A 26,816-nucleotide genomic window follows, 5' to 3' on the forward strand; every position below is an offset into this window, starting at 1 on the left:
TAAAGAATATAAATGATGATTAATTATGAAAATCGATGACTTCAGTGCAGTTGAGGATATCATCTCCAGGGTGCTGTCAGGAACTTCTCATTTTCAGAAGGCTTCTAAGGACTCCTGTGGGATTATGCCTCTAGCTCTAATCATAATTCTTATAACGTCTCATGTCTTGATGTTATATTTGGTCCCCAAATCACTGCAGCATGGCAGATAAATTGCACGTTTTTCTTTGCAGACTTCTCTAAGTTGTTCCTCACTGTTCTCAAAACGGACTGTCTTATGAGAACTTTATATAACAGTAACTTCGATTTCCTTGATATAAGGTTTGATTTCATATGCTTTTTTAAGCCATGATAGCATTTGTTCACAGAGACAATTCTTTTATAGGCCTCATTGCTGATGTTATTCTGGCAGTTGATTTCGGATTCTAAATATGTAAAGCTACAGACTCTTCAAAAGTGCAACCACTTATCTGAATCTTGATAGGGTTGTTCCTGCAGCCATTCTTTAGCACAGGCATGTATTTTGTTTCATTTTTATTAATTATTATCAGCTGCATCTTCCTTGCTGTGTTCTCTATTTTTATGTAAGCTTCTTTCATCGCTACTTGCGTCCATCCCACTATACAGATGTCATCATCATATGTCAGTATTTCAACTGATTTATAAAATATGTGGCCTCTTATATTAATGTTTGCATTTGTGTAACTTTTTCTCGGACCTTTATCTACTGTGCTGTAAAATAAGAGCAATACAACATTCATGAAACAAAATATAGTACTGGTATAGACCTCCTGGAAGACACACGTATAAAAGACCTATACCAAAGAAATAAGATAAGCATTTAAAGGACGGAGTATTAATACTTTTAATATAAACTGGCAATACTTTAAAACACCAATCATCAAAACCGCAGACGAAGTTCTAGGATTCCAAAGAAAAAAAAACAACAGAAAATGAAATTCTGATTTGAAAGAAGCTATTGAAGAAAAGAGATGTACATAGCGATTACTTAAAGTGACTAAATAGTAAAATAAAAAAAAATAAAGAAAAAGAAGATTATGTTGAATACAAGAAAAAGTGGACAGTAATTTGTTCGTAAACTGTCCAGAGAATCCAACAAGAAAAGCTAGAAGGAATTTATATAAAGTCTGAAACACAATATAACAGGAGCCCAAAGATTTGGTTTTAAGTATTCAGAAACCTTAAATCGGAAAAGAGAGCTAAAGCAAGGATAGAAATAATTAAAATTGAAGAAAGGGAAAGCCACTACAAAGATACAGTATAATTATAAAAAGTATAATGTGGTTGTTATAAGTAACTTAATTGCAAATTGCTTGTACACTAAATATAAACTTTCCATGTAAAAATTATTATTCTCTTAATGTATTTATAATTTGATCTTAAATGGAAGTTCAAAACACAACCATATTCTTCCACATCCTTTTTTGTCCCGAAAGTTCACAATATTCTTACTGCAGCTCAGAGACTGTGTGGTACCACAAATGAATTAACACTTTTCACTGAAAGAGCATTCCCAACAATCAATATTTGTATTTTACACAGACATTATTACGATGTTCCATTCAGGCTAATACAACAGCCATAAAAAAACGCATTTAGTCATAAATGCAGTTAGAAATTTTCTAATGAAAAACTGCAATACCTTAGAACGTTCCAAAGGCGGCCTGTCCTTATGTGCTACAGTGCTACAGCACAATGATAATTTTTGCTCAAATAATGTATTTGCCATACCACCATAGTATCTGATCTGCCATTTGATAATTTCCCGTGGTTATGTTCATGACACGTTATAGAGTATTTAGTCTTCGCTCTTAGCTCTTTGGTGCCTCAGGGGGTACAATGTGCTACTCAAAACTCTACATGAGAATGTAGACAATTAATGCGCATGTGCGAAGCTGAAATCATTGCCCTGATTGGCTATTTTTACGCGGGGAAGTGCTGTAGTCAGCTTCAGCACAATACAGCTTGGAGATTGCAAAAGTAAAGCGTAACGAAAGAATGCTTGTTTGTGGAAGAACTCGGAACTATTTACAATGTATTTGGTAATTCAAGTGTCCGACTGCTGCTGCCATCTACCTGCTTTTTGAGGTCCTGAATCAGTCAGCAGGAGACAGAAAATGGAATCCCAGGAAATTGATGCCAAGGAAGTATGTGACCATATAATTCAGGAAACTACTCATCATTTCCAGTCTTTAAGCTACCTAGACGCAACAAAATTATTAAACAGCAAATTTTCTGGCAATTTTTCGCATAGCCTAATTTTCCTGAATGCGAAGTTCCTGTCAACAGCTATACTGTACTGAACAAAAGAGAGTTAAAGACACAACTTTGAGTTCTATATGGAAGACCAGACTTCCGAAATATAGATGGAGCTGTTCAATTGTTACGATACATAGTCTCCAACAATTCACAGGATCCATTCTATGAAATAACGAAGTTATTAAATATTTCGTTTACAACACTACTGCTGAGCCAGAAAGATGTTTTTCTTGCTTAAAACGCATAAAAAGGTTTTTAAGGAACACTATGTCCCAGGATCGCCTCACTGCTCTTGCAACACTGTCAATAGAAAAGAGTATGATGTCCAAGATGAAGGGTTTAACACCAGGGTACTTGACAGGTTCTGCAGTAGGAAGGAACGTGGTATGGATTTCATATTTCGTCACTAGGCGAGTCTCAAATTAAGATAAATACATATAAGTGCATACAGTAGGCCAATATAGAAATTGTAGCACACTCATTATTTTGACCACCAGCCGCTGCTGGAATGTTCTTCTTGTTTTGAACATTCTTCTTGTTTATAAAGTCATAATGAAACCAATCTGGACATATGACTTCCAACCGAGGGGAACTGCTAGCAACTCAAACATTTAAATACTGAAGACGTATCAGTCAAACTTTACGTTCCATTGTCACTGTCCCATGGTATGTCATTCATCATGACCTAAACATTTCAACCGTGTAAGAAGAAATCTCTAAGTTCAGTCAAAAATACCTGCACTGATTAAATCAACATCCTAATCATTATGCATTGAATTTGCTGAATAATAGTAAAAAAATAAGAATACTTAAAAGAACCAATGCTCTTGACCTTCAATTCATTTTTACTACATCTATTTGAAATATTATTTTTCTTGTGGAGAGTTGTCATGGGATACCGTAACATCTCAACTCCTGTCATATTGTTTTATAATATTTGCTTATTGTCTATTCTAGACAGATTGTAAGTGTGGCGTAAGTGTTACATAAAATAATAAAAAACCTTTAAAATATTTCAGTTTCCACTGAATATGTGACAATAACAAATCAGAACTCAAAATGGCCACCTCTGTCTTTCCCACAAACTAGAAGCCAATCCAGCAACTAAATTAAGGTAGATTCCAGGGTGTTTACCTGAGAATCTACTGCTACCTGCAAAGATCACTTCAAGCTGTTAATACTGGAGAGATAGAAGAAAAGACCAAAACTTTCAGAGGTTTGGGTCATTATTACCAGAGTTCCAATCAGCTGGAGAAACTGATTCTGGCACATTTCTCTCGTCACCCTTGCCTTAACTTTGCCTTAGAGGCTAATGCTGAATCTCGCTAGAAGCCCGTAACAGTTTTAAAAAAATGTGTTGCTCAAATTATTCACCACCATTTGCACCACTTCTTAGTACAGGTTCACTATTTTTTTTCAATTCTTCACGCAAGAATGGTACCTGCTTCCACCATCATAACTCATGCTCCACCACAGTGTGATGGTCAGTATGAGTCACTCTCATAACCCGTCCAGTAATCAAACATTAATCTTCACACTTTGCTGTTAAAATTCTCTTTGAATCATGCAAATCTTCTCATCGGCAAAAGGGATTTCTCTGTGATCATTTTCCGCTCTCTGCTCTGAAGACAGTTCAATCTGATTTACAGCTTTTTTATCAGTTTCACTGATATTTTTACCCTCTTCTTTCACATCAATATTACTTCTGACACCACCATAACTCATGACGAGGCAGGATGACTGCCACTTCGGATTTTTGGAACTCTCTCACAATCCTCGAATAAGTATTAAGTATTAGCTATTGATATTTTGGAGATGTTCTGCTCACGAATATAATCAATGATCATTCTACACAAAATTTCAATGAACAATGCTGCTACAACTGCTTTCACAATCAGACTTTTCTCTCACTGAGGTGACATCACCAGTCTCAATGAAGACTAGACTGTGTAGTAAAGACATACAGTACTCTAATGACATTAAGATTTTCAAGGATTCGAAAAACCTCAAAAATTGATTTTTCTGTCTTATTTATAACACAAGCATTGTAACATGATTTTCACATTCTTTTCTTTGATTATTTTACAAGACATGTCTCCAAATGATAGCTACAGTCTTGCTTATCTGTCCTTCTGTGTTGTTAGAAATAACTTTAAAATCTGTGACAAAATACATAACAGTATATATGGCGAAACTAAACTTATCATAATTATTCTCACAAACTAAACATTATACAGTATAAAATTCAAAATTTGAAGTCTTCTCATCCGAACTATGTTTGTCAAGCTCCATAACGCTTAAAATTATACAATGCTACATGTTTAACATCTAACTTCAAGGAACTGATATATAATCCAAAATGATTTCCATACAGTATAATATACAACCATGATAATTATCATGTTTACCATTAGATCTGAGGTTCTGGAGGTTAAAATTATAAGCCAAGCGAAGTTAATTATATGTGCTATAAAAATTATTTCGAAAACTTTTTTCGGAAGGAAAGAAGGAACAAACCTCTTTGTCACAGATTTTAGAATACATTTCTCCGAGCAAAGAAGACAAATAGCATTTACCAGTTATTTTCATCTCTTCGAATTATTACTGTCGCTGTTAACCTAACATTTATGATATAGATTTTGCACTAGAAATCCACCACTTCCAAAACTGTATTCTTTATACCACCTAAAGAGAAGACGCCATAGCCAATGAAAGAATCCCATTTAGCCACATATCAGGATATCAGTAGCAATCTAATCAAAATAAACATCGAAAAAACTAATCATACCAAATTAATCAAAATAAACATCGAAGAAACTAATCAGTTTGAATTTTCATTGTTCAGAAACCATCTACAGACTTAAGAAAATACATGTATTTCAAATTCCACGTTTAATTTATGACCAACTTGCACATGTAACAATACACAAAACCATGCATTACATATATACAAAATATATCATGCCCTCCTGTACATGAATAATATGGTAATACAAATTTATATTATCACTTAGCACATTTGATCACAATCCTACTCCTTTCAAGTAGCACTCTTTATAGTCTCACATAAATATTTACAGATATTAAGCAGTGACATCGTTTGAGACAGAATATTACAGTCATTTGACATTATACGTGAAACTAGAAAAAAAGTGGAGTAAGTGTATGACAAGTTACTATATCTACTCTAATATACAAGAGTGAGCCAATGAAATGGGCGATTTTAAAACTTTAATAATTATTGCACTGATTACTTTGAAACAAAACTTTCACTTTACATTTAAAGTATATACAATAGCATTTACCTGTACCTCATGAAATTCTTATTTTCTGAACACTACATCCCACAGGTGGGACCCATTTCGTTGCACACATTCTTCAAGTCTAACTCTAGCCATGTGACTGGTTGCACCATCCTGTTGAAACCACGTATCTCTATTGATGAGAGGATTATTGGCAATTTGTGGAAACAAATTATTGAATAATTCGCACATATCGCTGTGATGTTACAGTAACAGATGTCCCATTATCATTCTCACAGAAATAAGGACTGTGATTCCAAATGACGCTATTACAAACCAAACTGTGACTTCGACACTGTGTAATGGTTCCTCATGCATTTCATAACAGTTAGTTGGTGATCAGTATCAAAAGTTTTGTTTATTGACTAATCCAGAGAGATGAAAATGAGCTTCATCACCAGGGAAAGGATTTATATGTAAATACATATTTACTTATAAAGCTAATATAATTTATATTTTGCATTATCTTTATGTTTCACAATGTGTAGGGTTGAAAAATCCTACTTTTATTTTCCATATTTTTCCATATTTTAGAGTTTAGTACATATTTTCGTTAATTTCCATATATTTTCCATATTTCATATAAAACAGTCCATATTATATTAGGTTTAACAATAAAACAAAACAAAATTCCATTAACTTTTAAAAATACATTTCAACAATAGAGATTTAAACACATGTTCAGTAATCCCTTTAACATCAGAGTTATTTGAAAATTAGCAGTCCTATCAACAATGGGAAAGTAAGTTACAAAACTGTATTAATTTAATTTAAAATTTTTAACAGACTTCAGTTGTGCAGCTCAACAGTTAAATGCCAGTCAGAGTACACATAGGTTCAGTTTTGTAAATCATACTATAAAGACGGTAAATATGCCAAAAGTACGTCATTCAGTCAATTTAAAATCAAAACTAACAAGTTACATTTCAGAATTTAAAGAAGATGGTTTATCAACTGACAATAAAATATTATTTTGTAATTTGTGTCAGTGTGCAGTATCATCTACACAAAAGTTCCTGGTGCAACAACACATTACAACTAGTAAACATCAGGCCAACAAACAACTAAATTCCAAGCAGAGACAATTGTTTTTAACACAACCAACAACATCGAATGTAAGATCTGAGTTTAACATCGACCTGTGCCGTTCTCTCATCTCTGCTGATATTCCTCTCTACAAACTAAAGAATAAGGTCTTCAGGGAATTCCTTGAAAAATATACTCAACATACAATCCCGGATGAGTCAACACTTAGGAAGACGTATGCTCCATCCATCTACGATGAGACAATACAGAAGATAAGAGATGAAATTAAAGATAGTTCAATTTGGGTTTCCATTGATGAGACTCCCGACAAAGAAGGTAGACTTGTTGGTAATGTAGTTATCGGTTTGTTAAGTGAACAATATTCTGAACGAATTCTTTTACATTGTGATGTTCTAGAAAAGTGCAATAACAAAACTATAGTTAAACTGTTCAACGAAGCTATGGGTATCCTGTGGCCAAAGGGTATTATGTACGATAATGTGTTATTCTTTATTAGCGATGCTGCCCCTTATATGGTCAAAGCTGGACAAGCATTATCTGTTGTATATCCTAAATTGACTCATTTTACTTGTGTGGCGCATGCATTTCATCGTGTGGCAGAAGTGGTCAGAGACAATTTCCCTAAAGTAGATTTGTTGATTTCATCAGTGAAAAAAGTATTTCTCAAAGCTCCCAGTAGAGTTAACGTGTTGAAAGAAATGTACCCTGAAATTCCATTGCCACCAAAGCCAATTTTAACTAGATGGGGTACATGGCTAGAAGCAGTTGAATATTATGCCGAACATATAGACTCTATTAACAATGTTCTCCTTGCATTGGACTCTGAAGATGCAGTCTCAATTGATACTGCGAAAACAGTTACCTGTGACATAAGTGTGAAGAATGACTTAGCTCACATTCAGCATACATTTTCATGCATCATAAAAACGCTCAAAAGTCTCCAAAATAGGCACCTTTCACTATCTGAAAGTTTTGAAATTATAAATAGTACTGTGGAACAACTGAATCGTGGTAGAGGTAAAGTTGCAGATGCAGTAAGAGCTAAGGTGGACACTGTACTTTCAAAAAACCCTGGATATGAAGAACTACAAAAGGTTGTTGCTGTGATGAGTGGTGAATCAACAGTGAAGATTAACTTGGACTTATCCCCAGCAGACATTGTGAAATTGAATTATGTACCAGTTACTTCTTGTGACGTCGAACGCTCTTTTAGTCAGTATAAATCTATCCTCAGAGACAATAGAAGAAGATTCACTTTTCAGCACTTGAAAGAAATGTTTGTAACCTATTGTTATGGTAACAGACAATAAAAATTGTGTTTTGTTGAAACTACATTGGAAGATAAGGTACGTCCATTATATTTTTTGTTTAGTTTGATTAAAATGTACCAATATTTAACGTACATAGTCATTTTTTTATAATTTTAAGTCCATATTTAATTCCATATTTTGGTAAAAATCCATATTTAATTCCATATTTTGGTAAAAATAACTACATATATATTTACATATTTCATATATTTTTAGTCCATATAAATCCGTTCCCTGTTCATCACTTATCAGCATATTGTGGACAATGTCTTCGTTAACATTTAAATCAAATAATTGTTGGCAAAAAGTAATGCGATTTACTTTATCAGCATCTTTTAATGTGAGCACTACTTGAATTTTGTATGGATGCATGTGTAAGTCCTTATGAAGAATTCTTCGTATACTGATGTTTGACAAGCCAAGTGAAATTGCATGACGATGGGCAGAACGTTTAGGACTACGGATCATAGCAACTCTTATGGCGTTGATGTTTTCTGGAGTATGTACAGATCTCTACTTACCTGAAGACTTCTTCTTTAACGCAGAATCAGCTACTTCAAAGTTCTGAATCCAGATTTTTATTGCATGGGCTGATGGAATTGGATCATTGCAATGGATATTGTAACGAAGTCGAAATAGCTGTTGTGCAGCAATGAAACTATCATTATTTTTGTAATATGATATGATATTTATTTGTCAGCCAACTTTACAATTCATAATTATGGTGGACCATCACATTTCTGCTTTTGGATCCACCATCCCATTAATATATACTGTACCACTCTTTTCTATTAATATATTCATTTGCCAAGTATTTCCTGATTACTTCCTATTCTTCTGTTTTAAATGAATTGCTATCTATTCCTTACCTCTCCTATTCCATCCTCTCTCTCATATCTAGACTGTTTCCCTTCCATTTCTCGCTTTCCTATTAAATATTAATATGCCTTAATAGTAAAAGCATGTTCACCCATCCAACGATCCATTATAAACAAATGCTATCGAATGAAGAATATATTGTTGCATGTAACAATTAAAATACCCGACAACAGCCGAAGACACAAATCTGAAAATCACCCGTTTCATTGGCTCACACTGTACTAATATAAAAAGCAAGACTACTATTTGTGTAGTATAATCACATTTTCATGAAACAGAAGAGTAAACAACAATGAATAACAGCAGAGGCAATATAAATCTCATGAAATAATGATGAGATTTTAATAATGTGTATTCAAGACTAAGTCTTAAAAATTCAGAGTTCAATGGCAGAGGACATTACAATTTCTTTCCAATTGAATTGCAAAGAATGAACAACAAAGCAGGAAATGAAAACTGGATGACGTAACATCAGTAAACTTCATCTGGTATTACTGAGGACTAATGTCAAGGGTATTAACCTTTTAAAAGATTGAGATATTGACCTTTGAAGGGCAACATCAATAATGAAGGAAAGAAATTTTAAAATAGAATTATCCCTTGCATTACAAAGAGTCATGAAAACCTCGAAGAAACACTTCAATAGGAAGCAATGAAAAAAGTCACAAGGATTTTATGTAACAGCCATTAAACTGCAACTGCTGCCATCATCGACACCACTTTCACTAATGCCACTACTGCCACTGGCTTCACCACCATCACCTTCAAAGGCCATGTTCCATACTACCTGTAACTGCAATTACAAACCCATAATACATATCTGTATGTGCGTGCGTGTATGTGTGTACAGGGAGAGGGAGAGGGAGAGGGAGAGGGAGAGGGAGAGGGAGGGGGAGAGAGAGAGAGAGAGAGAGAGAGAGAGAGAAAGGGAAGAGAAGCGAGAAATGAAGAGAGAGGAGTACTGATAATTTCGTCGAACAGTACAATATCTGACAATACATTTATATGTATTAAGACAGTGAAAAATTAGAGAAGTCAAAACGATTATGGTTAAAAAAACTCAAATTTAAATACGTATTTTTTTTTTAATTCAAGGGGTGGGTCAAATCCGTTAACCCTCCTTGCGTATGCCCCTGCATTCAGAAAGAGCAAACACTTAAAAACTGCTTTAACTTTCCCAATATTGAAAAACTTCAAATAAAAAGGAATCCATTAGAATTTGTTAATATTAACTCTGAAATCAGCCTTATGGAAGAATTTAAGAAAGCAGACATTAATTCATTTGAACCAAAACAACCAGCACTAGAGGTTTTTTTATTAGTAGATTATTTTACGACACTTTATCAACATCTTAGGTTATTTAGCGTCTGAATGAGATGAAGGTGATAATGCTGGTGAAATGAGTCCAGGGTCCAGCACCGAAAGTTACCCAGCATTTGCTCATATTGGGTTGAGGGAAAACCCCAGAAAAAACCTCAACCAGGTAACTTGCCCCGACCGACCAGCACTAGAAATAACAAATAGTAAATATCCTCCTGAAACAGTGGGATTTAACAGGGGGGAGGGCCCTGACTTGTAAAATTGTTTCCCTGAATGATGAAAGCAATAATTTTTCCTTGTCAAGTAAGTGATTTCCCGCCTCTCATGTCCTAACTTACAGATTATATTTAATATTGGTTTTGGAGAAAGCTGGGTTTGCAGTGAAAGACCTGACCTTGGGCAGAACACTGAATGAATGAATGAATGAATGAATGAATGAATGAATGAATGAATGAATGAATGAATGAATGAATGAATGGAATGGAATGGAATTGCCTGGGTCTGTGAAATGTTTGAAACTAATAGTTTATAGACTCTTTATATGGAATTTTTTCAGTCAATCCAAAAAATCAAAAGGACTGCTGCTACTTTGCGATGTGAATTTAGAAAAATAGGGAAAATGTTCGACATTTGATGGGTAGCATCATCTTGCAGTACTGTAAAGGCTGTAATGAGAAGTTACTCATCTGTCCAGACCGCGGATTTTTAGATCCTAAAAGTATAGGATAATAAAACACTACAGATATTACAAAAATTAGTAAAATGTCAACAAATTAGCAAATTTATTTACGAAGGCAAAGAAAACAACATTAGATCTAGCTATACATAGAGCTGTAAACTCTAGGACAGGAAATAGTACTTGAGTGTCCAAACTGTCTTTATATAAAAGGTTAAACTCTGTCAAAGGTACAAGTACTGTCACTTAAAATGATATGTACCGGTACAATATTTACTCGAAAATAAGACCCCCCTCCTCTTTACCAGATTTTTGTATTTTAATTTGGGAGGGTCTTATATTGACATCGGGTCTTAAAATCGAGTATACAGAAACATGAAAATGCAATTTGAGGACTTAGATTGTAACTAAGTACTGATTATTGTATTGTACTAACATAAACTAAACCTAAAGATATTTAGATATTTAAACTTACATAACTAGGTATATAACGCACAAGGCACTTGAAATCACTATGCGCAAACTACCAGTAGTTACTGATTTTATGAGCTGTTAGAACATGGGAGGAGTGATAGCAGGAGGAAGAAGAATAAAGTGTGTAAGATTTACTGATGATATGGTGTTGTTAGCAGAAGAGGAGATGATACTTCCTCGTATGAAATCGTGAAAACTTTGTAACTCATTCAACAGTTCATAACATAAATACACGTCAAAAAAATGACTTTCATACTCCATCGGCAAGTCTATCGTGCTATCAAAAAGGAGTGAGTTATATGGCAGTAAAAATTTTTAATAGCCTCCCTATCGATATAAAAAATGAAACTCAAAACATAAAATTATTTAGGGCCAAATTAAAGAAGTACCTAATTTCTCACGCCTTCTATTCTGTAGGTGAATTCATGACATTCAATAACACTTCATGAAATTGATACTAAAACTTTGTGTTGTACTAGTAGACTATATTGTAAATCTCGTCTACATATTACATCTAGACTGTGACTATAAATTAAGATTTTATAATAGTATTAAGTTTTTTGACTTGTTCCGTATTCTAGCTGTAAGCATGTATGAATGCATATAGTGTGTTAGTTGGGAGGCCGGAGGGAAAAAGACCTTTGGGGAGGCCGAGACATAGGTGGGAAGATAATATTAAAATGGATTTTAGGGAGGTGGGATATGATGGTAGAGACTGGATTAATCTTGCTCAGGATAGGGACCAATGGCGGGCTTATGTGAGGGCGGCAATGAACCTCCGGATTCCTTAAAAGCCGTAAGTAAGTAAGTAAGCATGTATGAATACCATGGAATGTTAATAAATACAATACAATACAATACAATACTAAAGGATATGCTACTGGAGCTAATGACAGCTGTGAGCTGTATGGAATGAAGATAAATACCAACAAGACGAAGAGCATGATCATAGGAAGAAAAGTAAAGAAGGTAAACTTGCGAATTCTAAATGAGGCAGTAGAGCAAGTGGACAGCTTCAAATACTTGGGTTGTACCATAACCAGTAATATGGGCTGCAGCCAAGAGGTCAAAAGGAAGATACCAATGGCAATGGAAGCTTTTAATAGAAAAAGGAGCATCTTCTGCGGACCTCCGGAAAAAGAACTCAGGAAGAGACTAGTCAAGTGCTTTGTATGGAGTGTGGAATTGTATGGAGCAGAAACATGGACATTACGACGAAATAAAGAGAAACGAATAGAGGCATTTGAAATGTGAATATGGAAAAGAATGGAGTGTGTGAAGTGAACAGACAAAATAAGAAATGAAGTTGTGTTGGAAAGAGTGAGCGAAGAAAGAATGATGCTGAAACTGATCAGAAAGAGCAAAAAGAATTGGTTGGGTCACTGGCTGAGAAGAAACTGCCTACCGAAGGATGCACTGGAAGGAATGATGAATAGGAAAAGAGTTCGAGACAGATCTTTGTTGTAGAGTTGGCATTGGTTCAGAGACACTTTAGAAGTTATAAAAGAATTTTCACTATATTTTTAATCACAGAATTCAGACGCAACCTCTTTCATTTGAAATACTGTAAGTGTATGTATTAACTCCATAAATGCAATTAAGATAGCTGAAGGGATTTATTTCAAATCAGCAAATGCTGAATATTCAACAACAGGAAGTATCAAGGTCAAAATATAAAAAAACCATGCAATAAAAGCAAAGAAACTTTCAACAGCTTTAGATGACAATTCTCACAAGGCCTAATTAATAAATCTGAGTGCAAGATTCTCACACTCTAGTCACTTTAAAAAGACTGTGAAGTGTTAAACTAAAGACTGCGGTCTACAAACTGCAGTGAACTTGTCCTGTTTGGTTATGTTAGAAATTAATCTATAGTAATCTCAGACCGCGAGTGACATTTATTAGGACTATTTCGTGAATAGAATGAAAATGAAAATAATATATCCCTAAAATTAGCTCACAAAAAGTTAATAATTGTATACTTACCAATACTTAACCTATTCAGACATTGTGAAGTTGAAAGAGACGAATATCAATTACTTCAATAAAGAAATTGGATGTTATTCAGCAATGCCAATTGCAAATCCCATAGAATTTTTCTAATTTCTTTTAAAAATGTTAAATTCGAGTGTATGCACCAATTTCTATCAAAAGATTCATGGTCGCATGCCGAAAAATATGGGTTTGTTAGTGTAAATCTTCCAAGTGGGAAAATCATCATTCAACTCCATCGTATTTTATATAATCAGATGTTCTACGAGGGCCATCCAGAAAGTAAGTTTCCCTCGGGCCATTTATAGAAAGGAAACACAATTTCATGGAAATATTTATTGTAACAGATACAGCAATTCTTGAACTATTTTTCAACATATTCCCCACAAGAATTAAGACATTGAAGAGGTTTTTTATGTGGTTAAGATGAGATTTGTTAGGATGCCACAGGGAACTAGAGAAAGTCCCTGTGTTACCTGGACCATGGGCTTGTCCTACAGAAGTTATAGATTGGTGTTACTTCAGGGACCAAACCTGGGTCCACGTGATAAGTCCAGCACTGTTGCCGTTTCTTTCTAAGACAGATTGAATCGTGTATTTCTGTTATTCTCTACAACTTCCATAATATTTACAAATTATTTTATGGGTTTTGTAATTTTTATTCATGTTTATAAAGCTTAAAATCTTGTTTTAAATAAAAATGTTTATTTTTCTAGCTTAAAGGAACTGTGCGGATTAATGGCCACGTTGTTCCGCAGCCTGAGAGGAGCAGGACGCCATCTTAATATTCGTATACGAGTATAATTTTTCAAATTTGAAAGTCTACAATATTACAGAACACATAGGTTTAATATTGGGTTCTTACAATACCAATAAGAATAAACTTAATCATAACCTGTCAAAATCCACAAAACATTAACTTCAGTAGGCCTATTTTAATGGTTACTGCCCAAACTCCTCTCCCGTTCACCATTCCTTCCAGTATATCCTTCACTAGGCAGTTTCTTCTCAGCCAATGATTCAACCAATTCCCTTTTCTCTTTCTGATCACATTCAGCATCAGTATTTCTTCACACATAGTTTCTAGTAGGTTTTGATTGGAAACGAGAACGGAAAGGTTAAAACTTGGCCAACTCTCATGCTCCCGCAAGCTTCTCGTTAATTGTGAATCTTCACATTTAAATACATTTATTTTAACTATTTTCCCGTGCTCGTTGTCGTTTGCATTAACTATAATAATATTTCATTTTTAATGGTAATAATGTCATCAAACATTCTTAAGTTTTGTAGTTCTTAATATCCAATACACAGCTGTACTCAGAAAACTACAGACCAGAGAAGCAGACCTGTAAATCTTGAAGTTTTTATATGTTATCGAAAAATTACACAAATGAAGATTGACATATTGGCATTATGATGTCAGAGAATCTCAGCCATCTGAACTCTAAGGACCAATTACATAAACCATTTAATCTTAGATCAGAGGTTAAATTGATCCTCGTTCTAGCTGAACTTGGAATTTTGTGTTGTATAAAGTCTAATCTGAGATTAATTTGTCTTAAACTAAAGTCAACTTTGACTAAAGAAATTCCTCCGATTTCTCGTAAAAAACCTACTAAAAAAATATCCTATCATGTTATAAAATGACTAGAGGTATTATACAAAATGGCTGAATTTTATAATATATATGCAACCTATATAACAACAAATAAGAACTCAATAACTAAAAAGTTCTTACAGATGACAGTTTACAACACCAAGTGTTGAACACATAAATAAAATAAGAATATTTAAATATCAAAGTAGAAAGACAAAAAATAAAAAAAGAACAGAAAGAAAGGAAAATTAAGAGAACTTACAACTCATTCAGCTCTAAAATACAGTCTTCTAAAAATCAGTCACTCTGCCCTTTCGCTCCCAGTCACCATAGCGAGTTGGTTCAGGGCCTCGAGGGCCACCAACCTCTCCAGTTTTGGGGTTTGTATTATCAGGCCAGGGAGGTAAAGGTTCCTTTTCCTGATAAGGATGTTTCCCCTCGCTTAATTCATCCAGTTTTCCTGCAACAAACAAGAAACCAAGATTCATTGCTATAGGTTTATTTTTCTTTAATCCATAAGGAAACAACTATAAAGTTACTGGCAAGATTTTTATCACCAAACAAAGTTAATAAAAAATCGGCGATTTACAGGTTTTCACTGTTACATACAATTACTGTTCCTCAGATTTGATTCTATATAGAGTATCCCTTAAAGGTGAGCTTAGTTCACTGAAGTTAAATAAGTATGCATGTATCACCAAATAACAGAATTTCAGGTAGTCTACATGTTATACCATTGTCTGAACAGCTGAGAATCTGCTTTAGACTCCCAAGACCTGAATCAAAATCCCAGTAAGACAAAGGACTTCCAGTAAACAGAGACGATGTTTTGACAGATATAATAAAAGTGCGTACATCAATTTCTTCTGACACTACTCCATTTCTTCACAATTCGTAATCATTCTTGACATCAGTGCAGCAGTAACAGAAAAGAACTGCATCATTCCACCATATCAACTCTATGTGCATCATTCAGCAACCATCTATAATGTAACCAAAGAAATCCTGCATTGTCGCACAAACTTATGTGCATTTAATATGGTACCAAACAAGCAAGTAGTGTGTCACAAATGACCGAAATCATTAAGATCACAAAGTAAAGCAACCCTGCGAAAAAAACTACATTTACTCAATTTCGAGCTCGTATATTATATATTTATAACAGTGTTTCCTGTTACAAATGAATTTGAAGAATTTTGATGCACTTACTTACTTACAAATGGCTTTTAAGAAACCCGCAGGTTCATTGCCGCACTCACATAAGCCCGCCATCAGTCCCTATCTTGTGCAAGATTAATCCAGTCTCTATCATCATATCCTACCTCCCTCAAATCCATTTTAATATTATCCTCCCATCTACGTCTCGGCCTCCCCAAAGGTCTTTTTCCCTCCAGTCTCCCAACTAACACTCTATATGCATTTCTGGATTCGTCCATACGTACTACATGCCCTGCCCATCTCAAACGTCTGGATTTAATGTTCCTAATTATGTCAGGTGAAGAAAACAATGTGTGCAGTTCTGTGTTGTGTAACTTTCTTCATTCTTCTGTAACTTCATTCCTCTTAGCCACAAATATTTTCCTAAGAACCTTATTCTCAAACACCCTTAATCTCTGTTCCTCTCTCAAAATGAGAGTCCAAGTTTCACAACAATACAGAACAATTGGTAATATAACTGTTTTATAAATTATAACTTTCAGATTTTTTTGACAGCAAACTAGATGACAAAAGCTTCTCAACCGAATAATAACAGGCATTTCCCATATTTATTCTGTGTTTAATTTCCTCCTGAGTGCTATTTATATTTGTTACTGTTGCTTCAAGATATTTGAATTTTTCAACCTTTTCGAAAGATAAATCTCCAATTTTTATGTTTCCATTTCGTACAATATTCTGGTCATGAAACATAATCATATACTTTGTCTTTTCGGGATTTACTTCCAAATCTATCACTTTACTTGCTTCAAGTAAAATTTCCGTGTTTTCCCTAATCGTTTGTGAATTTTCTCCTAACATATTCACGTAATACGCATAAACAAGAAGCTGATGTAACCCGTTCGTCTGTTATCCTGAACTTTCCTAATGGCATATTCTAGAACGAAATTAAAAGGTAAAGGTGATAGTGCATCTCCTTGCATTAGTCCACAGTGAATTGAAAAAGCATAAGATTGGCCTATACGGACTCTGCTGTAAGTTTCACTAAGACACATTTTTTTAATTAATCGAATTAGTTTCTTGGAAATACCAAATTCAATAATAATATTATATAAAACTTCTCTCTTAACCGAGTCATATGCCTTTTTGAAATCTATGAATAACTGATTTACTGTACCCTTATACTCCTATTTTTTCTCCAATATCTGTCAAATATAAAACATCTGACCAATAGTCGATCTATTACGCCTAAAACTGCACTGATGATCCCCAATAATTTCATCTATGTGTGGAGTTAATCTTCTCAAAAGAATATTGGACAAAATTTTGTATGATGTCAACAAAAGTGATATTCCTCGGAATAGGTACAATTATGGACTCCTTCCATTGTTCTGGTACAATTTCCTTATCCCAAATAACAAGTACAAGTTTTAAAATGTTGCTAGATAATGCACTTCTACCCTTTTGTATTAATTCTGCTGGAATTTGATCAATACCTGGAGACTTGTACTTTTCCAGATTTTCTATTACAATTTCGACTTCTGAAAGTGAAGGTTCGGGTATAAATGGCTCAGCACTAGTACTGAAATATTCATAGATAGCCTATTCAATAAACTGAGATACAGTAAAATCTCTCGTATCCAGCACCCAAATAACCAGCAATACCAAAACAACTGCACTTTTGGCTAGGCCAAAAAAAAAAGTCATTCATGTGAAAAAGAGGAGTCTGACGAAGATGTGAGTGGTTTTCGTAGATCGCACATGCCGCATATTGTTTACTCTTTACGCTGTTCATAGACAAAAAAAAAGTCATGTCCCTAGAGTACAGGGTAGCATCGGTAATGTCACTTGGACCTTGCAAACAATACCCAGAGACGATATCTATCACTCACCCGTTTCTAAAGGGTGTTGGATGAGTCTAAATACGAAAGTGTGAAATTCTCTGTTCCTACAGCACGTAAAAATTTCATTCGAGTAATGGATAGTATCCTAGATAATATACAGTAATATACCCAGATTTCTCGGCCTTATAGGCTTTGACGATAACAACTTTGTCAAGTTTACTATGCTGCCATCTAGTTGTTACATAAGGAGTCACGTCATAACTCCCATTTGAACTGCATTAGCGACTATACTGCCATCTTGTGTTCGTTTATGGCAGACGAATGGCGATCCTGATGGTTGTTTTTTTTATTTTATTGGGTTATTTTACGACGCTGTATCAACATCTAGGTTATTTAGCATCTGAATGAAATGAAGATGATAATGCCAGTGAAATGAGTCCGGGATCCAGCATCAAACGTTACCCAGCATTCCCTGGCGGTTGTTCGCTTCAAAGTGCTACCAATCTTAACATAGGGATAAGCAATGTTTTTTTGTATTAGCATAACATTTATTTTAAGTACCAGGTCACAAGGACTCTTACCTTTTTACAATGAGAATAACAGAAAAAGAAAACAAATGGTACAAATATATAACAAAAGTGAGAAATTAAGACAAAATCTCAATCAGAGACAGAGATTAGCAACTTGAACAAAATAAAATGAGCATTAGACAAAATAAATAAAATAAAAATCAAGTATTAGAAAAGATTTCTCTTATCACTGGAGCGATATGAGATCTTGAGGAGTGGAAAAAGACTGCTCTCTTTAACTTTATGAGGTCACTAAATAAGCTGATGTTCAAATCTTCATAAAGTTGTGTGTTTCTAATAAGGTAGTCCACTCCTGTGATGGTTCAACGAACTGATTGTTGAATGCCATCTAGTTTCTTCAGATAATGTGTGTGACTTTGTACCCAAATTTCACAGGCATAAAGCTTATAGGGCCGTATTCATAGACATTTTTAGAGCGGGCTTCTGGTGGATGACCAGCGTTTTTCGTATTCATAAACCAGTGTTAGCGATAGGATATGATTTGAATTCTGTACTAGTAACCAGTGGATAGCTTAGTACGCTTGTAGCGCGTACTGCGAAATGTCTATGAATAGCACCCTTAGGAACGAATCAGAGACCTGTACAACAGTAATTTTGTGTTCATTGGCAAACTGCTTTTGAATAATGGATATAGTGCCATTAACCGTTGAAAAGACTTATCCTTCACAGCTTGAACATGATGTCTGAAGGTGAGATGATTGTCCAATATGACCCCAAGATATTTAGTTGATGTATTGAATGGAATAGTCTGATTCTGAATACTGAGGTTTGTTAAAACATGGGGGAAGCATTTAGTGAAGACAATAAAATGTGATTTTTCACAGTTTGTTTTTATTTTCCACTTAGTGGACCAATGAGTGAGATCATGTAAACTTCTCTGGATTCGTTGACAGGCGGTATTAATATCTTTATGTCTTGTATAAATGACAGTGTCATCAGCATATAATCCAGTTGACGTTCTTAAGGTCTTTAGATTATCTTGAATGTATAACGAATATATAATCGGAGCTATGATGGAACCTTGAGGCACTCCTCTTTCTATGGGATGACAAAATGAAGTTGTGTTGTTGTTTTTAACATAAAAAGTACGATCTTGTAGATAACTACGAATGAGGTATAGAAACTGTAGAGGGATCTTGAAAGTGTAGAGTTTCAAAATTAGACCTTCATGCCAAATGGCTTGTTTAATGTCCAAAAAAGAAGCAACAGTGTGCTTTTTATGAATGAAGCCGGATCGGATAAAGGAAGTGAGCCAAAAAAGGGCTTCCTTGGTACTGTGATGAGATATGAACCTGAATTGTTCATGATGGATCCAATCAGGTGAATTTATTATTGGTTGAAGTTGAGTGAGAAAGAGCCTTTCTAAGATTTTTCACAAGAAGTTCAATAAGCTTATTGGCTGATAACTATTTGCAAAAATTGGATTCTTTAGTGGTTTTGGGATTAAGACTATATTTGCAACTTTCCAAGCAGTGAGGAAGTAGGAGTGTGCAAGATATGCATTATAAATTTTTGTTAGGTGTGTGACGGCTCTTCTAAGCAACTTTTTCAGTGCTAATGGAGTAATTTTATCAGGTCCTGGTACTTTGTTGGCTGAAAGATTCTTAATTGTATGAAGTACCTCTTTCGGGGTGACAAAGATTATTGATTCAAAAGGAGGCAATGCAAGAATGTTATTAACTTTTAAGATGGTTTCTCTTGTAAAAACTGAATCCGATGGTTCAAGATGTGGCTGGCATGTTGCCTGTAAAGATTCACCTAAAATTTCAACTTTCTTCTGTGAATCATATACTACCTCTTCATTGTAGTCTTGGATAGGAGTGTTTTTGTTGGTGGAATTTTTGTGTAATAAACGTTTTGTAAAAGACCAGAAATCTTTACTATTTGAACTCGCATCATGAATTTTATCTTCAAATGATTTTGTAATATATGCTTGACGTCTTCTTTGAATAGCTCTTTGATACCATAAAAGGCCCTTTTTGCTTGAGTGTCTCCAAAGTACTGCCACCTCTTCCGTGCTCTAGATTTAGCAAGTAAAAGGAATTTCAAATGAGTATCATCTTCTTAGTCGAGTGACTTTGAAATAGAATGTGTGGTATCGTCAATGATAGTATCAGTGAATAACTACACTGCCATATTGATATTGTTTATATTAGAAATGATAGGATTACCTGGAATGCAATTATGTATAGTCTTTGTAAATTCATTCCAGTTACAGTGCTTTTAACGAATGGAAAAGACTTAGAGAAAATTGTAACAGTGGTCTTGAATGTAATCAATACCAGAATATGGTCGGAATCAAGAACTGTCAAACGTTTCTGACATTTTGGAGTAATTCTAGCCTTGAACATGCAGATGTTGAGAACATCAAGATGATGTGCTGCATTCCAAGGGAAATGAGTTGGTTCATTAGGGTCAATTATAGCATATCCATGAGCTATAGAGTGATTTAACAGTAATATGCATTACAAGAGCGGTATGTTGAAGTTTTCATGTTTGAGGAAAAGTTTGAAAAAGCGAAACGTAGTTGAGCTTCTTTAATTTCCGAGAATTTAAAGAAAACATACCGCTCGTGTATCGTACTTTATTTTGTGCGAAGATCGTTTATTACATACCTGAAAGAGGAATTTCTAATTAGTTGCAATGAAATCTCCATCTTGGTTTCTGTTCAATGACGGCAAATTTGCAAAACAAAAATATCTATCTTCAACATTGTTGCTTTAAAAATGTTTTCTGTGTTTACTATACTCCAGCAGGCCGTGATATACGTCTGTCTTTTTTTTTCCCCAGTCTATAAATGCGAACTTAAAACAAACGGCTTCCTTAATGTTACATGCATCACGAATGTGCAGTAACTTTAGTGGAGTTGTAGAGTTTACTTAATTTTTGCAAATATTTAAAAACAATAATTAACAGTGTGTTAGGCTGTGAATACTGAATGTGGAATTTTAGACTTACCGCGGATTGGTTTTGTGCGGAAACCAAGCAAATACACACGATCTCGCACAAAAGAAATTTTCCTCTTGGGGAATTTATGTGAGAATTCCAAGAATGATGTTTCGCATTCATACCGCTGCAAATAATGAAGTCTTTATGAAAAGTGACAAGGAGATTTGAATCATGTTCTGATTTGAGCACTGGGTGGACAATAAACTGAAACTATAAGAACTTCAGAATTTCCAGTGTGGATGAAAATACCTGAAGCTTCAAGTGTATGAAACTTTGGTAGTGTGGCTACATGATGTGGTAATTTAGACTTAACAAGTAAGGCTGTACCACCTCCAAATCTTGAATCTCTGTCATTACGATAAATGTCGTAATTACGAAGTTTGAATTTTACTTCTGCTTTTAAGTGGGTTTCAGTAATACAAGCCACATTGATATCACAGTATAAGATCTTTGATCAAACTGCCTTCTATGTGGCATAATAAAATTCGCGTTTTAATAAAATTATCTATACAGAGAAGATTCCACTGAGTAGCAACATATTTCTCGCTGTAGTGTAAAGATATAAGCATTGTTAGCTGTCTCCACACATATTACATAGTTCATATTTCTCACTGCAGTGTGTTATGAACCTTTGTCCTAAATATTTTTCTAAGCACCTTATTCTCGAACACCCTTAGCCTCTTGAGAAAGAAACCTGCTGAAAATAATTAATACACAACAAATACGGCACATCGATTGGTAGGCCTAAATGCAACATACAGTCAACTCTGATATGGTGAACTCGGTTATAGTGAACATTCGGCTATAGTGAACCTAAATCGTTGGTCCCGACCCACATACATTAAAAAGTACATTAATATTTCCGTTTATAGCAAACTTTGTATCCTGACAAATTCTTATTTGAAGTCAGACCTTCTTATATAAAATTGAAAGAATATGTTGAGAACAACATTCTAAGTTTCTTACTCCTTTAGTCAAAGGACAAAGGCAAGATTAGTGATTCCTAGACAATGAGCTGTACTGTAAATTCAGGCAACGAGTGACGACCTTGCGTTACTCCACCATCGAAGGGTTGACATTCTGTTCTCAGGCACTCTACTCTACTGTTATTTATAATCCTCCACCGTCAAAGGGTTGCCTTTTGTTCTCAGAAACATTGACAGATAGCATCGAAACAACGGAAAATGGAATTGCCTTCTTTTATTAAAAGGGGACGAACATTATGTCCAGAGCATAAATGAAGGTAAGATTTTGATGGCTTTCAAACTCTATCAACCCCCTCCCAGTTTCCATTAAGTGACCTGGGAAATTCCAAGGCTGAATATACAGCCCAACCATAACAGCCTTTGTCATTTCTTCCTTATCTAGTGTTCCAACGGTGAATGTACTGTATAAAAATGTCGAAGCATAAAGTGGTTTCTTTGAAAGATGAGACTAATATAATAAGTGACATTGAATGTGGTCTTTCGCAAGCAGACATGGGTCGATAGCATAGTGTAAATAAATCAACTGTGAATAACAGTATAAACAAATATGAAATATTTTAGTTTCTTGTTCACAATTCCATTCATTTCTGTCATTTAAGGTTAGGGGAGAGACACTTCAGATATAGTGAACGAAATATGAAAGTCTGCAGAGGTTCACTATATCCGGAGTTGACTGTACATCATGATAAAATTAAGTTGGTGAGTGTAAACATAAGCTACATCATTCCTTCATTTTTAATTGATTATTTAACGATGCTGAATGAACTATGAGATTAACTAGCATCGATTGGTGATAGCAATATTTGGCGAGATGAGTCCACTATTTCATTGAAGGAATATTGGAGAATTCTGAAGAGAAAAGCCGAAAATGGAAGTACCTAATAGCTATTACATGGGGGAAGGGGAAGAAGGAAGACAGAACAGCAGCAGGTCAGGATCACTAAGATTTAAAGCCTGCACATCGAGCACGAGCATGGGCACTGCAGGCCTCATGAGAGAAAGATTCTGAGCCCTTGCACTGTATGAATGATGCTCAACTAAATTTGCTGCAGAATACTGAAGACAATATTATTCGAAAATCAAAGCTCAGATTTAAAAAGGCTTTAATTTGGAAAAATACCGAAATTTGTGTGGGGAAGGAGATGTAGGTCCACGCCCATAGAAAGTGTAAATTAAATATAAAACAGGGCAAGACGTGCTGCGTGAAAACCACGTACACTTCTGTTTCCACGGTACCACGAATGACATCATATTATTACAAGAAATTGGGACAATTTTAACTGTATAAGACCCACTGCCCATGCCAGGAATCGAACCACGGATTGCTGGGTTGTGAAGCACACATGCTACCCACATAGCCACAAAGCAGACATTACAGATGTAAAGAAGTTAAACAAACCTATTGGAGTTTTTTCTCGGAGTTTCTTCTGCAACTGCTCTGTCTTTGAGCATGCCCCTCCACTTTCACTTGATTGCGATGACGAGAGGCGCATTAGTAACAATCCTAAAAGGAAAAAGTTTAATACACTCTACTGTATAAACAATGAGATACTAACACTATGATTGGCATTCCTTTGTTATTTTTTTAATATTTAGTAAACAATGGGTTTATATGAGACGTCTTAAAGCTCATGACTAGAACTGAATGTTGTGAACGTAAACTTTACATTGTTACAATCATGAGACTTCATTTATTACATAGTACTTCTTTACAACTGCATTACCCAAGGAAGGCGGACATCTATCCATATCCATCTACCATCCAAAATGCGTATAATATGCAAGACATATCAAAAGCCTGGATTAACCAAACCTAACCTGTCACTGATACTCAACCTTACGAAAACTCGCTATATATGTAGGCCTACGTACCCAAAAGCTTAGGCCTACATGCAAGCATGCGATCCCACCTATCCTTCACCGCCCACCACCTTTATAGCAAATTTCCACAATTATTCCGGTGTGAAATTGGCATAGACACTCAATTTTTTTTTATTTACGGTACGCATGACTCGACTAGAAGCCAACTATGTAAATACAACTTACCTTTCTTTGGTAACGTAACTGTAAAGAAATATAATTATATTTCAAATGGACACATTATTTTTCTTATTAATTAAAAATAAATAATACAATAATTGTCTCTCATCTCCCATTATGTTGTATACAAGATACAATGTATCATTATGACGTAGAAATGTCCCTTAACATTTGATGTAATGTACCTGCCCAGGTAAAAGTGATAAGACTACACAGCTAATATATTGCTCATAGGTTTAGTTAACTGTACCTTACTCAACTATATTTTTAACCGTCAAAATTATTCATAATGAATGACAGGGAGGCAAATATGAAAATATTAGGAACTGAAAACTGAGAAAACCAACATAGAAATAATCAATATAATTAATTTTAAAAATCCCTAACCCTCTTTATGATTTAATTCGAAAAGTGAAGAGACACTTCATACTTTTCTGATATAAAGCATAAATTCCTTCACCGGTATTGAAAATAATGCTATGGAAAATTATGACAGTTTAGGTTATGTTAACTCTTGTTTACACAACACCTTATTCGTTAATGTTATTACCTCTTCGCACAGCAATTTGTCTATGGTACGGCAACATAGTTTCTCGTTAAATTTTACTTGAAGACAATTTGTTCTTTCAGTATCTATACCAAAATGATTATACTTCCCACTACCTCAACCAACATCTTAGTTTTAGTTCCTCATTAAAAATATTCCGGTCAGAGTTGCCAACTCGTCAAATAGAATGTCACCAAACAGTACAAATCGGCTAAACTGCAGTATTTGTTCCGCTATGCTCTAACATCTGAAGGATCCAGTTTCTCCAAATTGCTTAACAATGGATGTATTACGTACAGTTTACCTTGCCTTATTTCAGTCTATAACCCAGTAAGGAATATTAGAATGGGGTAGTACTTATGAAACTAATATTAATCCACTAGATTTATTACAGAGAAGAATAACACTGGTCAACAAAATCTAACCTTTTGTCTGTTAAATGGGAAACAATGGGTGATTCTAAGCGACTTTTTTGTGCTGATTTCAAATCTTTTTACAGAACTTTTCCATCACCCAGGGTTTTAGAATAATCACATGAAAAACATTTTTCGTATCTATACATTATAGTATTACGATATCTGAGCTGAAATTACATTTATTGACCTAAAATGTATGTGAAACATATTTTCGGCTGCACTTTGCTTGAGGAACATCTCTTTTCAGTATCCAACAATAGTCTGCCAACATTTTTGGACATCATTTACACTGGTAGCGCCTTTCCGTTTCCACGATGTCCTGGTGGAAACGCTCCCCGTGTTCGTCGCTCACAGCCCTAGGTTTTCAGGAAAGAAATCGAGATGGGATGCACAAAGTGTATTTTTTAAGACATATTACAGCCCATGATCGTGTAGTTCTCAATCATCGCACTGACAAGTTCTCTATAGTTCTCAGACCTGAAGTTTCCTAAAAAGTTCGTGACAACATTTTTGAAATCCACCCATGGAGCTGTTTCTTGCATATTTAACTGGTTTTCAAATTGCGGATCTTTAATCAGTTCCCTTATTTGAAATCAACAAATATTCCTTCTTTTAGTTTAGTTTCAGTGATTCTTGGGAACTTATTTTTCAGGAAGAGAAATGCACTGCCATCACGATTCATTGCTTTCACAAAATTCTTAATCAAGCTTAATTTGATATGCAGTGAAGGCAATAAGATTTTTTCAGAACTTACAAGTGGTTGGTGAAGAACATTATCTTGTCCTGGATTAAAGTGATTCTCTCTTTGGCCAGTTCTTTTTATATAATGATTACTTTTATCTCTGCTATCCAATTTGCACAAGTAGCAGCAAAATTTAGTATAGCCAAGCTGTAACCCAAGTGAGATAGCTATTACTTTCAAATCGCCACATATCTGCCAAAGAAAAATTGTTACATTTGATAGTGGTTAGTAAGAGCTTCATATTCTCATAATTTTCCTTCATACCAACTGCAAGGCCTAAAGGAATTGATGGATATTTGTTTCCATTATGTAGTAACGCTCCTTTCAAACTTGTTTTCGAGGAGTCTATGAACAAATGCCAATTCTCAGGTTTATGCTCAATACCCATTGACTCGAACAAATTCTCAACATCATTGCAGAAAACTAGGTCCTCCTCTTTAGAAAACAAATGCTCAAATTCCTTTTGGCGTTGGCGAAAGAAACTTATTTTGGTGTTACCTGCAGCAGCTTCCAGCCTTTCAATCTTGAGGCGAGTAATTCTGCCTTGCTTTTACTTAAACCAAGATCCCGAACCAAATCATTTAAATTCTCCTGTGTTAGGTTCATTTATAGTATCATATTCCACAAAATCTGGATCATTTTGTAATTCAGTCTGAACATCAGGAACACTT

At 34.8% G+C, this 26,816-nt stretch overlaps 1 protein-coding gene across 2 annotated transcripts; it reads right to left on the reverse strand.

The window, feature by feature from the left end:
- LOC138698070 (succinate dehydrogenase assembly factor 4, mitochondrial-like) lies at positions 1 to 25,169 on the reverse strand. Of its 2 annotated transcripts, none has more exons than XM_069823770.1 (4): positions 24,991 to 25,169; positions 23,800 to 23,904; positions 15,139 to 15,336; positions 1 to 731 (listed from the first exon to the last, which is right to left on the reverse strand). In XM_069823770.1, exons 1-3 carry the CDS (start codon positions 25,025 to 25,027, stop codon positions 15,167 to 15,169), a joined length of 312 nt encoding a protein of 103 aa, XP_069679871.1. In that variant the 5' UTR covers positions 25,028 to 25,169; the 3' UTR covers positions 1 to 731; positions 15,139 to 15,166. The 2 variants fall into 2 exon arrangements, with proteins under 2 accessions (XP_069679871.1, XP_069679870.1); XM_069823769.1 differs by lacking the exon at positions 1 to 731 and adding an exon at positions 5,157 to 9,610 and having other exon boundaries at positions 24,991 to 25,166.
- Positions 25,170 to 26,816: the final 1,647 nt, after the last annotated feature.

Source organism: Periplaneta americana, chromosome 4, assembly GCF_040183065.1.
Source record: "Periplaneta americana isolate PAMFEO1 chromosome 4, P.americana_PAMFEO1_priV1, whole genome shotgun sequence".
Taxonomy (NCBI): domain Eukaryota; kingdom Metazoa; phylum Arthropoda; class Insecta; order Blattodea; family Blattidae; genus Periplaneta; species Periplaneta americana.

Coding starts and splice junctions, on each gene's coding strand:
- LOC138698070 (XM_069823770.1), bottom strand. CDS start 25,027: ATGTTGCCGTACCATAGACAAATTGCTGTGCGAAGAG. Junction 23,905..24,990: donor ACAAATTGCTGTGCGAAGAG/GTAATAACATTA, acceptor TTTTCCTTTTAG/GATTGTTACTAATGCGCCTC. Junction 15,337..23,799: donor CCGAGAAAAAACTCCAATAG/GTTTGTTTAACT, acceptor TGTTTGTTGCAG/GAAAACTGGATGAATTAAGC.